Source organism: Pholcus phalangioides, unplaced genomic scaffold (assembly GCF_987345545.1).
Source record: "Pholcus phalangioides strain wild (caught in Gottingen) unplaced genomic scaffold, Ppha-v1.0 ptg000003l_1, whole genome shotgun sequence".
Lineage (NCBI taxonomy): Eukaryota > Metazoa > Arthropoda > Arachnida > Araneae > Pholcidae > Pholcus > Pholcus phalangioides.
In genome coordinates, this window is record NW_028301596.1 from 34,552,150 (window position 1) to 34,567,703 (window position 15,554).

At 37.0% G+C, this 15,554-nt stretch overlaps 1 protein-coding gene across 7 annotated transcripts in view; it reads right to left on the reverse strand.

Moving 5' to 3' along the window:
- Positions 1-3,827: 3,827 nt before the first annotated feature.
- LOC149088448 (transducin-like enhancer protein 4) overlaps positions 3,828-15,554 on the reverse strand; it is a 110,360-nt gene continuing 98,633 nt past the window's right edge. For 4 of the 7 annotated variants that reach the window (XM_089247545.1, XM_089247541.1, XM_089247542.1 and 1 more), the window contains 14 exons: positions 14,349-14,450; positions 12,329-12,382; positions 12,090-12,233; positions 11,755-11,863; positions 11,477-11,643; positions 10,638-10,702; positions 9,710-9,890; positions 9,381-9,449; positions 8,828-8,929; positions 7,947-8,092; positions 7,694-7,805; positions 7,497-7,579; positions 7,077-7,257; positions 3,828-5,447 (listed from right to left, as the gene is read on the reverse strand). In XM_089247545.1, the coding sequence (XP_089103671.1) occupies positions 5,340-5,447; positions 7,077-7,257; positions 7,497-7,579; positions 7,694-7,805; positions 7,947-8,092; positions 8,828-8,929; positions 9,381-9,449; positions 9,710-9,890; positions 10,638-10,702; positions 11,477-11,643; positions 11,755-11,863; positions 12,090-12,233; positions 12,329-12,382; positions 14,349-14,450 (1,623 nt within the window). In that variant the 3' untranslated portion in view covers positions 3,828-5,339. The remainder of the gene's footprint in view (positions 5,448-7,076; positions 7,258-7,496; positions 7,580-7,693; positions 7,806-7,946; positions 8,093-8,827; positions 8,930-9,380; positions 9,450-9,709; positions 9,891-10,637; positions 10,703-11,476; positions 11,644-11,754; positions 11,864-12,089; positions 12,234-12,328; positions 12,383-14,348; positions 14,451-15,554) is intronic. The other 3 variants (XM_089247544.1, XM_089247546.1, XM_089247547.1) reach the window with 1 other exon arrangement.

Consider the following 15,554-nt stretch of genomic DNA (forward strand, 5'->3'; position numbering starts at 1 on the left):
GCCTCCAGAATAATAAAAACGAGTCACGAACTTATGATTAAATTCATAACTAATTCAATTTTTCAACAAAATGTAAAAAAATATCGTGTGTGCGCGTGTGTATATATATATAGCGGTTCTTCAAAAATCTCCTAAAAAATATCGTTATAGAGCAATTTATCATAGTAAAGGATATCGTTGAATATAGAGGAGTTCAACATTAGGCCATAGGCAATTCCAAACAATATTTGAAAAAAATATTGTCGTAAAAGGATTTATCGTTATATCGAGTATCGTTGTGGCGAAGTTTCACTGTATAAAAGTTTTTAAATACAAAGCATTTTGATAGTCAGTCTTAGAATAGTTAATAGCAGGGCTCTCCAAAAACGTACGTGAAAGTTTGCAAAAAAAAAGTACATGAAATACGAAAATTCAGAAGGAATGTGGTAACAAAACTTAAAATTAGTCAAACCGCTAATAATAATTTTCCGTACGAGACCTGACTTGGTAGGCGCAGGCCTAAAGATAGGGTAGCCAGATCGTGTGACTGAAACACCAAGACATCTTCTAAAAAAAATACTTTTCTAGAGCATTATACAGGGTGTTTAAAAAAAATCATAACTATATATTCAGCTTTTAACACGTTCACTGCGGGGGGCCTAAATTGCTTGTCGAGTCCGTGGGGCGTTTTTTTTTTAAAGATTAAAACAAGTTTTGTACATGACGCCATGAGCCCCCTAGTACAAGTCCTTCATGACGTGATTAATTCGTTCTGATCGAATAATGTATAGGTAGAAAGAGGGAAATCGCGAGTTTCACGTTGTTGCCGACAGGTAGCGCTAACGCTCTTTCTTCGGCCGCCACTTCAGTGTTTGTCAATATTGGCTTTTCCCAGTTAGAGACCGATTCGGATGACTTCATTTTCCAGCAGGACGGGACACCACCACCACACCGGAGCTTGGACGTCCAAGAATTTTTGAACAATCGCATTCCTAAACGATGGATCAACCGTACGGGACCCGACAAAAATTCAGTTAAACATCACTAGCCTCCAAGATCGCCAGACCTCACAGTGTGCGATTTGTTCTCGTGGGGGTTCATAAAAGACTACTTTTATGTGCCTTTCCCCTTCCAGCTACGTTAGCCTAACTGAAGATACGTATAACAGCAGCCGTGGAAGCAGGGGATGCAAACATGCTCGCAAAAGTTTAAGACGAATTTGACTACCGTATATAGACATATACCGTGCATCCCAAGGTGGACATATTGAGCACCTTTAATTTGGTTTGAAAAAACCCTTTATGATTATCCATGTAATATAAAATTAATCTTAAGTGTCTATGTTTAATATTTTTCGTAACATACGCATTTGAAATCGGGTGATTCTTTTTGAAGCACCCTGTAGCGTCAAATTGTAAGGCAATGGATAAAATTACCTATTGTCACTAAAGACCTACTAAACCAGACTACATGCTGGAATGTGTGTGTATGTATAGTGAACCTTCCGTAAAGTTTGTTCCTGTGTGTTGCTTGTTATGTGTAGTACTGCCATCTGCAATCAATTTTTTAATCAGGAACAGTTTTTCCTGTCAACTCACAGTGCGTGAAGTGTAAAGAATGAATAATTATACCGTTGTAGGCCTGTTGCTCTGTGCGGCGAGATTTTTCAACGGGGAGATCGGCTCGCATTTGCTCCTTGAAGTTGGGAATCGCAGAAAACCAACTTCAGCCGATCACCACTGCGGCGAAGGTGGGGTTCAAACGCACTAAAGACCTGGGCCTTGTAAGGTTTTATTCAGTGTTCTTCAACCTTTTCCTCATTACAGACCGCTGAAACCGAGTGAGCATTTTCGTGAACCGGCGAAAAAATAAAAAAATTAGGGGGATAATATTTCTTCTGACCTTCTGATTGTATTTTATGTTTATACTTTGCTTTTATAAATACGAGAAACTGCTACCATCTATTGAATATAATCAAAGCTGTTATAATTCTTAAAATAAAATGATTGTTAGTTTTCAAACCAATGGGCAACATGGAAACGAACAGTGATATAAAACTAATTTTTCATATTTCTATGCAGCATTAACCCTTTGCACTCGAGGCCGTTTATGCGCGGACTAATCAGCAACTCGAAGCGTTTCGTAGCGCTTTTGGTGAATTTCTTACTTCTAACTTAAAATGATTACACACACAAATTAACACATAAAACTTTTATATTTTAATATTTAATGCGACACCCCACACGTCCAGAATTGCTACAAAGTGGCTCCAGGAACACTCTTCTGACTTTAGACACTTCCGCTTGCCACCTAAATCTCCAGACATGAACATTATTGAACATATCTGGGATGCCTTGCAACGTGCTGTTCAGAAGAGATCTCCACTCCCTCTTTACTCCTACGGATTTATGGACAGCCCTGAAGGATTCATGGTGTCAATTACCTCCGACAGACCAGTCACGACCCAGGCTCTGTCCCTCCCGGGATATAAGCCTTTTACCCTTGCGGGTTGGGTCGCGCTGGGGAGGTCAATTACCTCCAGCACTACTTCAGACATTAGTCGAGTCCATGCCACGTCGTGTTGCGGCGCTTCTGAGGGCCCTACACGATATTAGGCAGGTGTACCAGTTTTTTAGGCTCTTCAGTGTAGTTATCACCGCGCATCGAATTTCCGCACCAGACAAAGTGGTGAGCGAGAGTCACCTCTCGAGTTGCGGCTTTAATCATGTGGTGAGCGAGAGTCACCTCTTGAGTGCAAAGAGTTAATATCTGCCACTATACATTTTTAAGTTCACTGCAAAATTAATCACAATAGCAAACATCAGTGCATAATAACCGATATTTTGGCGTACAAAACTTATACCGGTAAGCAGTATAAGAATAAGAGATTTTTAGTTGTTTTTTGTGCCACACATTGTTTCATGCTGCACATTAGTGTAAAACCAACAATCATTTTATTTCAAGAAATTGTAACATAGTTTAATTTTATCCAATAGGTGGCAGCAAGAGTGCCAACGTTCAAGCAATATTTATGCGTTTTTCTTCGATACAAAAATTTTGGTATGGGAAAGCGTGCCATCGGTCCCTTCCCCCCCCCCTTCCAATATTCACCACCACAGGCCTCCATTTTTAATTCTTAAGAGCAATTTAATATTATTGAACCTTTAGTTAGCGGAGAAAAAAAACCGAAATAAACAACGCTGTCCAGAAATCATTTTTCAAAAACCAGGACGTCTGACCACAGGCTAGGATGAACAAAATTAATCTTTTTACCGAAAGAGTTAAAATTAACCACGAAATGTTAAAGAAAGGCCTGTGAAAAATCTTGTAATGGGAACCCGCCAGATTCCAGCCTATGAACACAGTTACAGTACACGACGGCTATGTCGTCTTAATGAATAGGCCCAGAGGGCCTCAAAAGAGGGGCTTCAGAAAAATAAGTGGTTGAATTTTTCGAGAATTTGCCAGGGAGGCCCATGATGCTCTTAAGACGGCTCAGCATGAGGGGATCCACGATCAAACCAAGCTGCCACGTAATATGTTGGCTGTATACAGATCATGGCTGTGCCAAATAAAGCACTTCTGTGGTTTCATGCATGCATGTAGGAACCATCTGCATCATCGTCGATAGAAAAAAAAAAGTTCGTGATTTTATACCATAGAGTAGATATTAGTTAAGATGTCTAATCTTCATCTTATTGGCACAAAAAATCAGTGAAGCATGAGAGGTTAAGAAATCCTGAGAAGAAAAGGGTGTTTTTTTTACCGCTGGTCAACAGCCATAATACTAGAAATCAATCAATAATAAATAAAATTATATATATAAAACAACACTACAAACACAATAATTGCAAAAAGAACTGGCAGTATATTTTTATTCCAACTTTATTACAAAATATTATAGACCGAATGCTGTGTGTGTGTTCATATGTATGGGTACGGTAAGAAAATTATAACTTGAACGGGCTTTATCTCTCTCACACAACTCAAATGCTTGTGCTTTTTACATGAAACATGGGTGAAAAAAAAAAAAAATATGTATCCGCTCATTCATGATACGGCCTAAATCTTGTAGACAAGTGGTCATAAATTATTTTCAAAATTTTAAATACAAGTCAAAGAATGCAAATATTCATTGCATGAAAATAACTGTTTGGGATATGAAATTCCTTTTGTTGTTGAAATTTCAGTGGGTATTCAATTCGATGAAGAGATGTTTAATCCAGTATCAATAAAACATTGATCAATACACAGAAAAAAAGGTAAAATAACGAGTTTTTGTTATGGTTGTGCCAAATAAGTAACACTTAATCAATTTCTTGCAAAAATATTATATAATTCAATATTTTTCCTCAAGCAGCAAAAAAAAAAAAAAAAAAAAAAAACCATGACTACCTGTACTGATGAAATAAAATGTTCAGATACTTCATTTTTTGAAGCCGGCAATTGTTGAGTGGAATGCTTTTATTTTAAACTTTGCACGATAAAAAATTTTAAAAAACCACACAGCATTTTTTTTTCCTCCAAGGATTAACATGTGCAGAATGAGAAACCATAACAGGTGAACAAACAATGCTTTACACATACTTAATATAGGCACACACAGTGACAACGCTACAAAACAGAATATCGAGAAGGTGTTATCTGACTCTGGAATGGGGGTGGGGGAGAGACTTGGTGCTCGTTTCGCAGTACACAAGCTATCAGATCAAATTCTCTTGACATAAATATTGAACGAGGTAAGGGGCGGGAAAAACGAGTTCATACCTAGTCTGTACAAGATGCGTTTGTTATCTTTGTGTGGCTTTTTCGGAAATGTTTTTATGAGAATATCAAATCTAGATGATCACGAGCACAAGAAAAAAAAATTGGAATACTCTGCATGTAAAAAAAAAACGAGTGAGTGTGTGTCTATGTGCACAAGCTGTCGTCAAATATACATGCAAGCCGTACAATGTTCTCTCTCTAAGATGATTTTACAAATTACAATGTAGATGAAGCACGAAGACTGTCCGAGGAGGGGGGGGGGAAAGGAAATAAATGTGCAAAACAAAATTAAGATAACACAAATGGGAGGGGGAAAACCCTTGAAGCACATACAAAGACATGTGAATGTTCTTGTGTATGTTTCTCAACACAAAAAGGAGATCAAGGGAACTATGGCCACATTTAGTCGGAATACACATTAGTCCACTTACGCCATTTAACACAAGTTCTTTTTTTTTCTGATGTTGCATTTTTCTTGAAAATCACAACCTGTTCATTTTTCACTTTTCGAAACAAAAAGAGGAGGGGGAAAAAGTTCCGCATGGTATGTATTAGATGCTACTTTTCGCCACTCTTGTTCCATGTGTCCATCTTTAGTAGATCACTTCGTAAACTGTTGCTTTCTTGTCTCCGGATCCAGTCACTATGTACTTATCATCGGAGGAGATATCGCAGCTCAGCACAGATGATGACTCCTTTGACTGAAAAAAAATGCAAATGCTCTTGATACTGTATATATTGATATAGCTAGACAAGCAGTGTCTTACCCCTGGTGGGGTCTCTTGGGAGATTTCACAGAGTCCAGGAGCTTGAATTATAAAAGTGAACTCATTGTTTTTACGTATGGTAGTTCTATACTGAATAATATCAGGAGTCTGTTCAGCCAAAATTTGGGTCTCTTTTCCAGGCCCTTCACAAAATTCCAGATCTGAAAACGGACCCTTCACAAAATACAAATTAATGAAACCATAAATTTGGTATTCTATTTCTTTTGCGATAAATTAACTAGATTATTTTGCTTTCCACAAAATTACACATTTCTCCCAAAATAAATTACCCTTTTAATTTGACTACAAAAAGTCTAGACAGACTTCTGATTATATTGTAAAGCAGTCTGTGGCTTTTATATTGTGATGTGCCGGCGCCCTCAGTTCATATTTCACTCGCCAGATGGCGTCGCCATACCATAGTGTACTTCCATACTCAGTACATATTTTTCCTTTCTTGTACGAAGTGTAAAACTCCATGACAGCATTTATTTTTATCAGTTGTTGTCTACACACGCCGGAGACGAGGCACGTTGGTATCTCGGGTCGCAAAAACGATTCTCATGTTGTAAATTATTAAATATGCTTAATGTAATTAAAACTTAAATTTATACTTCTGATTCTCCTGGAGTCGTCTATATGTCTTACAATTGGTGACCCGGACATGACATTGACATAGGGTATTAGTGGAATGTAAAAGGTCAAGAACCCCTGAGCTAGACAATATTAGTTGTTTAGTCTAATTATAATAAAAAAACAAAAACAATATTAGACACAGCTACAGACTCAAATATGGTGGCCCTGCACAAGAGTAGGGACTGCCAGGGCTCCAGCTTGGGGAGGGGGTAGGCACCACGCCCCCCCCCCCGGGTGATTTGTATATTTTGTTTTATCACAAAATGAATTCACTTTAGAGGAATCCATAAGACTTCCCTGGGATCCCAGACTAGGGGCCGCTGCATCTGACGGTGCACTGGTGAGATGTTAATTTCCCACCATGAAGGTTACCATTAGGGTCCACGGGTTCAATCTGGAGGAAAAGAAACAAAAAACCAAGTTCCTTAGCTATAGAGCATAGGGTGACCACCGATAGATGGTGCTTTCATTTCCCACCCAACTCCAAAGGTTGGAAATTGTCTTGTGATGATATGATCAGAGTTGGTATGTGGTAAAATGGTAGTCTAGGGGCCCTTGCTCCCCCCAAACAAAGGTCAAATATGTTTTGTTAATCAATCAATATATGTTGCTTGAATTAGGGGTCCCCAAAATCATGAGGCTTTGTGTAAATGCCCTACTTGCCCATACACAGAAGTTTCATTATATAAACGGGTTTTTATTCAATTGCTTCACTGCTCCAGGGCCCCCCGAGCCGAATAAGGGGCCTGAAAAAAATTACATTTATTTTGCATAGTAAGAAGACCCCCCCCCCCCACCAAGGAAAGATCTTCCCTGGGGCACCAAAAAGGCACACTACAGATCAGGAAATGACTTTAATTCGATATGTGCCAGATTAGTGAGAGCCTACTGTGATATAACAAACAAATTTGATTAAAAAACCCTTACCTGGAAAATACTAGCCCCATAAGGTGTACGCCAAGCATTGAGGAGGTTATCTTTCCCAGTGCTAACGAACCACTTTCCACAGGATGCAAACTTCAGTGACAACACACAACTCTCGTGCAAATGAAGCTGGTATTTGTCTGTCTTCGTACAGTGCAGAACTTCCACGTTGCTGCTCTCCATACTGAAGTAGGTTAAAACAAAATATATTGTCAACTGAAATATTGAATAATCAACAACGACCACTCTGTTTTAAAGAGAGTTACATTTCTCTTTCAACGAAACATTTCACCAGCTGCAAAAAACAACTTTTAACAGCTGAACTTTTTTAATGACTATATATTCAAATCCTATTCAACATTGTGCGTATGAGATATAGCAATAAACTGACTATCAATGATTGAAAACTGAAATAATGCTTACCCAACAGCAAGCCACTCCCCAGTCGGGCAGTACCCTAAGGAAAATATTTGTGAAGTGAAATCATGCTGCTGTAACTGACGACCCTGAAAAAAGGAGGGAGAAAAATAAATGTAGGGTTTAATTTGCCAGAAAAATCATATGAATCAAAAAAAGAAAAAAAAATGTCATAATAATTATTCCTATCATTGGTCATTTACCTCTCTTAGGTCCCAGGAACGCACTGTATTGTCCAAGCCTCCAGTCCAAAGTTTTGTGCCATCACTGGATATATCAATACAGCTAGCGCCATCCGTATGACCTTGGAATTGCCTACAGATGATAGAATGCATAACAGACTTTACACAATGTAATCCTAGACAGAACAGTTGACAAAAAATATGAAGCCAAATATGTTAACACATTGCACTGTCTCCGAAGCATCACTTTTTAAAATTAAATCTATCTCATTACCTGACTAGAGTCTGGTTGTGCAGGTCCCATACAGCAATATTGCCATCACTACAACAACTGAAGCACACTTTAGAATCCGGGCTGATGGCCAGAGCGTAGCAAGCGGGTGCACTTGAGGTCAGTTCAGCTTTTATTCTGGGCGTAGGCTTCAGATGAAATTAAGAAAAATGATATAGAACAATTATATAAGCAAAGAGGTAAAAACCCTTATATTAAACATTTTTTCTATTTCTTTTTATAATATACAGTGGAACCTCGGTAACTTCACATCCCAAAAGTATTGAAAAGAAGGTTTCATTTCACCCTCTCAATTTTTTAACATCACTTAATGCCATGTACATGTGCTTATACATATACACATACATACATACAGGGCGAATAGCAAACAGGGGGGTATGGCATTTTACTGGCAATCCATTGATCCCACAGGCATACTTCCAATTAGAAAATATTTCCAAACATGTAATACTCAGATAATTTGTGTGTTTCAGGGAGTTGTATAATTATTTAAATAAAAAAATTAACTTCTTATACAGTCTCCATGCGTCCCAAAACCCAATTATAAAGTTGTTGCCCTGTGTCTCTTGATGACAAAAAAAAAAAAAAAATTCAAGTGCAATGTTCACTGAGATATTCAAATTTCAAAAATGGAGGAAATTTTGGAAAAAACAGTGATAACTCAATGTGAATTATAGTCAACTTGTGCTGGGTTTAGCTGTCTTGTATAAAGTTAAAGTTTCTCTCTCCATTGAATTTAGCATTATGCCAACCATGAGAATAATAAATGTCAAGTTATCAGAGTAGCCAAGTTATCAGCATGTAGAGTCATCAAGGTTCTACTGTATATGCCTATCCCTTGGAGAGAAAAAGAAAACACTCACTGCTGCTAAATCCCATATAGATATCGTGCTCGCTTCACCTCCCACAATCAGAGTGCGTCCATCTGGAAGCAATTTGCAGGACCTAATGTAGTTATCCCTTTGCTAAAATAAGACAAAGATGAAAAAATAAAAAGATGCCATTAGTATGCTCGTTCATCCACTGCAGCATTTCTACAATTTTCAAGATAAAAAATATTCATTTAAAAAAAAAAAAAAAATCCTATGTACTGCATTCTATAGGTTATACAGTAACCCCTCGTTACATCCTTTGTGTAGGTAGTAAAATATTGTTGTATTGAAAAGCATGCTATAATTGATGACTTTTTGTTCAGTTTTATTGTTAAATTTCCATTACTGGTTCTAATAAAAAGAAGCACAAAATTAAATGTCTGAACAAAAGTTATAATGAGGTGCAGTATAATAATATACTATGTACTGCATGCATTATGTTTATGCATACGTCTGAACATTGAAAATTTTCTCTTTAGATCTGAGTATAGAGCTGGTTGATTGCTAACAGTGATTAAAGGGGGAAAAAATAGGATAAACTTACTAAGCAATCCAACTGTGAAACTGGAGTTTTACTTCCTGGCTGACTAATATCCCAAACTTTAACGCACCCCTGGAAAAAACAAAAAAAATTCAAGAAAATCAACACATTCAGAAAAAAAAAATCAGGAAAATATTCCTGACTTCACAATATTGGCAGTTGCATGATACACCAGGGATCAACAAAAACAAATAAAAAAATATACCAACATAGCTAGTTAGTGTTGTTTACAAAGTTTATTAAAATCAAAATTGTTTTGTATAGAAATCAGTTCAAAAAGATTTATAAGGTTGAAAACATCAATAATTTTTTTTGAAAACCTATGTGCTCACCTTTCCTCCTGTATAAACATATTTGGTAGGATTTGAAATGGTGACAGCGCAAACAACTTCGCCGTGACTTAGCGTGTTGATTTGCCTGGCATGCCTCGGAATGCCTGGGCCAATAAGCGCGTCTGGTGGGAATGGCACTGGTTGCATCTGGCCATCGGCACTCACATGGAATGAGTATGCTCTGAAAATTAAAAAACAATAGTATTAGAATAATGTATGATGGCTAAAAAATATCACCAAGTATAACACATACCCTTTGCAGTATCCTGTCAGTCATTTTGAAAAATAAAAGAACATTGAAATGGATAGAATTAAAAAAAAAAAAAAAAAATCTTGCAATTCTAAATAATGAGTGCTTAGTGATCCCATGGCTACAATTGGAGGGGGGGGGGAGAGGGAGAAAGTAAGAATGCCATAACATTCGTCTGGCTCTGCAGTATAAATGTAGCAGTACATTTTTGTACAGTTGAAGGTCTCTGAAGTGATTACTCTTAAATAGAAGCTAATCTTGTTTTGTTTTTTCAAAACAGACCATGAAAATTTCAGACCAGGAAAAAAAATGGTTCTACAGGGAGGTGGGATTTCCTTATATCTGGTAGCAGGCCGCAAATGTCATAGAAAATTCTGATGTGTCTTGCACAGTCTGACATATTGTACAGTAAGCCGCTGTGGTGGTCGAGTGGTCATAGTGACAGACTCGCGTTGCGAGGTCCAACAATCCTCCTTTGAATTCCTCCTCCCTTCTATGCCACCAATACACCTTTCTTTTTAAGTGAACAGCCTGCTCCCTGTATCCACCCACGATACCCATTTACTAAACATTGAAAATTATTTTTTGCCAACAATTTTTTATAAGAAAGCGAGTGACTTTATGCCAACAATTGTACTTCAAAAATATTCTAAACCAAACAAAGCATATAATACTCACGGCTTTCCTCCAGAGATTGCTCCAAATGTTGGAGCTCGCATCGATGGGTGAGGATCGTAACCAACCTGGCAAGAAATTAAAATATAACTGTAATTACTACAGGAAAAAAAGTTACTACAGGAAAATTACTACAGGAAAAAAAGTCTCGCCACAGAGAGCAACAGTCCTACAACGATAAATCATTCAATCATAACACTTCACTCATAGTTAGAAAAACTAGTGGCAAATGGCAGCACTACACATAACAAACATTACACAGAAACAAACTTTACGTCAGGTTGCACTATACATACACGCACATTCCCGCATGTACTGATTCGTCGGGGGGGGGGGGTTCCGCGGGGGGAGGGTGCATTTGTGGTGTAGCAGTAGTAGGTAGGGCCTCCAAAAAATGGCTCGGGGATCCATGATGTTTTTAAGTCAGCCACCTCGTTGGGCAATTTGCCTGTTGTGGCATTGTATTTGTATATTTACTGCAAATCATGAAATCGCTGAGCAGTTTACTATTTTCATTCATCAGAACTATTGATGCATGGATCCCTGTTTATGATAAAACTATTCACACGACCAATGATTCAATGAATTACGCAAGATTTTACAATAGTATTTTCTTCATTTTAACCCTAGATAACTAAACTTAAATCAGTATTACTCAGTAGTCTATCAGAAGAATGTTTAGTTATCTAGGATTAAAAATATTTTACTTTTTATTATATAAGTCTAGATAATATTAAATATCATTTACAAAGTTAAAGGAGATATTTACAGTCACTTAATGAAAATTAGTTTGAAAAACACTTCAAATTTTGAATGGAAAAAAGAAAAGAAAACTTGCTTACCAAAGTTCTCGAATAATTGTTCAATGCAGGAGACATGTTACTGTGGAGGACTCCCTGAGAGAATGCTGCAGCGCTTGAACTTAAGTCTGCTGGAAGACCAGGGTGGCCAGCTGCACCACCGTGCAGTGGGTAGGGATAAGACGGACCTGCAAATATAAATCCATCATCTACTCTTGTTTTAACTGACGGTTATTATTTTCTCTGATAATAAGATCATGATACGGAAAATATTATCACAATTTGTTTTTCTCTTCAAATAATTTTACTTTGCTTCTTACCGAGAGGAGGTGCTTTTGGTAGTGACTTCATACCACTGGAACCAGGAGTGCTGCCTCCAGAACTGGTTGGGGTCACAGACTTAGGAACAGGCGTTGTTGACTTTTCATTCTGTGTTCAGAGAGAAAAAAATGATCATTCATAATTGAAATAAAAATTACCACACATGTCCATCAAAATCAGAATATCATGAAAAAAAAATTCAATAATTATGTATGTATAATGTTAATTATGTATAACTCTCACTGATGCAAATTAGCTAAGCGAAGAGTAAGAGAAATGAAAAGGCCCTGAAATGAAATCTCTTATATGTCACAATAAAAACAATCACACTCACATCCTTGTGTTTGGATGAAGGAGTGCTGGCATTGGACGAAATGCTACTATGAGGACTATGGTTGCCATGCTCTTTTTTCACAACTTTGTTGTCTGTACCATTTTCGCGTGGGCTCGGTGCTCCGTTAGGTGGACCCACCGAATCCTGAAAGGGAAAGGTGATCAATTAAAAGCAGCAAAATTAAAGCAATACTACACCAATACATTATCACATCAAATATTACAAAATATTTTTCTAACCTCATTCGCGACATCTACAACTAACTCTTGGTCACTTTTCTCTCCATCACTGTCCTGCAAACAAGAAGAAATTCAGATTAATTCAAACTGTGGGTGGGGTGAACTAAAGTTATAGAAAAATAGATGAAGAAATCATAGACATACCATCACAGCTGTAAAATCAAAATTAAATTCAAATTGATATTCCATGCAATCTCCTATACTAGGTCAACTATTAATCATATAGGGTGGTCCAAAAAGTTACATCTATACCTCTATTTATAATATAAAAATTTTGAGAATTTTATTGGGTATGAGTGTATTCTTTGCCTTTTTTGGAATATTTTCCAATGAGGGAATTTCTCCTTTAAAACAAACTCTATAGTTCCTATTTCATTAAGATAAGGAACACTCTCACTGGTCCTGTTTCTGTATATAAAATCTCAAGTAAAAACAAAAGGAAAAAAGAAAAAAACAATTACATCACAGGGCACATCTACCAAGAGAAAAAAAGAAAAATGAGAGGAAAATAAAAAAGAGGCAAGAGAAAACGATTTGATTATCATAGGAGTAAGCAGCAGCCTCAATTGTCGCCATCGTCAATGCTCACTCCCACCCAGTCAAAAAAGGTTGATTGTTCAGTTAATTAAAGAAAATAATGACAATAAAAAAAACTACCAGGGAAATTTAATCAAGAAGTAAGCAATATTGCAAACCAATTAAATGAAAAATTACATATGTGAATTATTAGGGCAGATCCTCTGGGAGGGGAAAAATGAAAAGGGGGGGGGGCAGAAAGAAATAAAAGGAAATGACAGAAGAGGATGCCACAGAGGTGAGAAGTGGGGGGAGAAGCGACAACAATTTCAATTAGTTCTGCAACAAGAATTTTAAATATTGAAGGAGAAAAATGAGGAGAGATGCAGAGAAAATGGGAGGAAAAACAGTTAAAACAGTTTAAAAGTAATATTCGCACAATGCTGTCGTAAACACAAAGTGCCGGAGCAAACAAAAATGAAAAAGACCTCTTTATTTTCCTTCTGGCTGATGACAAACAATAGGCTTTTGCTCTCTCTTGAAACAATGGTGAAATAACAAGTAAAATAAGTGGAGGAATAAGAATTCAATAAGCACGAGAGACGAAGGATGAGCTCCTCTCTTATTATAATAATAAAAGTAAAATCCTTAATTCAAACACCTCTGCTAATTGAAAAGGCTGAAAGAAAATCTAAAAACAAAGGGGGGAAATTTTTTTTTCTTTATTATAAATGGGTCTGAATAAGAAATTTTTTCCTCCATACTTCTCAGCCACATATGTAATTATAATTAAATTTCGACGCTACCAGACTTTGCCAAAATAATAAAATTACTTAACAATATAATCCACTTCTGTTTTATATATTTTCTATAACTTTTTAAATAAAGGCCATTTATATCTGCCTTTCCCCTCCAACTCCTGAAGGGAGTTGGATGAAATATGCATGCATCAAAACATGGAGCCGACACAAGGTTTGGCTCCTATAGACTTTTGCCACCTTTCATCATTAAATACCTCTCATTCACACATGTTAAAAAAACCAAGTTAGATTTGCAAGCAGTTTATTGGGGATTTCCCATTCCCAGTGCGCCGGAACTAACGGGGCGCAACTGTCCGGGCGGCAAAATTTAAGGGGCGGCAGTTTCAGGTGGGAACAAAGAACACATTACAAAATTATTGAATTTTAAAGTTGTGGGGGTGGCTGAATCATATTTGCCCAGCACAGCAAAAATCCTAGTTACAGCCCTGCCCATGCTCAACAATTAGAATTATCAGTTATTTTTTGAAAAAACTGGTCACTCTTAATAGGTCTAGATAAAATTTAACAGGATGATTTCTACTGTTGTTTCCATCTTCAGGAGAAATGCATTCTGTGATTGGTATGCTCTCTGAGACCAATAGAACAGCAAGAGGTCTCTCAAATACATTCATTATTACATTTCCAGGCTTTTCTGTTGGTTCATCAAATGAGCAGATTGTTTTTACAAAAAAACAGGCACTTACCATACTGACTTTCTCTTCCTTCTTTCTCTTTTTCAAGTCATGGTCAACATCTGGTGTCCTAGGCCTGAACTTTTCTCTGTCGTTAGGTGATATGGAATTTCGCTGTGGAAGAAAAATATATTATGGTGATGTCAATGAAAGCACATGTGCCTTATACCAATTATCATATGCTATAGCAAAGCTGGACAAATCCCAGGTCATCATGATGCCTAGAAAATCTATATTGGTGCCTAAAATTTTCTATGCAGCACTAATAAACTGAAGAATAAGTATGGCACAAAATTTTTCGATTCCGTAATAATGTGTCCTCCAACATGGAGAAGGGGGGGGGGGAGGCATTATTCAAGACTTTTTCCCGGAAAAAAAAAAACATGCTTGGCACCTAAGAAATTTTGCTGGTGTCCAAATAGTTTTTTTTCTCCTCAATTTGTCCAGCCCTGTGCTATTTAAGAGAGTTCATTGATTTATCACAAATTGGTATTATGTGTTAAATATAAAAAACCTACACAAATATAAAACACATAATACCAATTTGTGATAAAAATTTTGTTTAGTTGTAAATGGAGCTCAATCAATCATTCCATATATTTGCATCACAATTCAAATTATTTGGTTAGAGTGCACAAAAAACTTCTCATTGATGAATAAAAATGACAGCTCAAAAGGAGGAACATTACTCAAACTGCAGTTAGTATGCTAGCTTGTGTAGCTGCATCTTTCAAGTTCAAGACAACTTTGAAACATGCTTGAAAAAAAAATGTATTTTTATCTATTTATGTAATTAAATCTTAGGGTGGGGTGTCTTAGGTGGACAAGATACTCCCTAAAGTACCAAGGGATGTTTTAGAGGTGTCAAGAGTTGGCTACCAGATACCTCCTCCTCATCAGAAACTTTCTGGAGGGATCAAATCTTAGTCTTCCTTCCCCCCCCCCCAGCATGTGGAGACATATTTGATACTCATTAAAATGTAAAAAGTATTTTCAATGCCATTTCTTTAATTTTCTGTCTAGACCTACAAATATCTTATCATTTCCATGATTAGCCAACCAAAAAAAAAAAAAAAAGACTAACACCACAGGGTTCAAGAACCTGAGAGAGAGCCCTCAACTACAAATATGTTTAAATACTAAAGCACATGCAATCAACCTCTACTGCCAATCCCATTCATAAATGGCTGAGAGAGGAGAGAGGGCATATGCCATTTC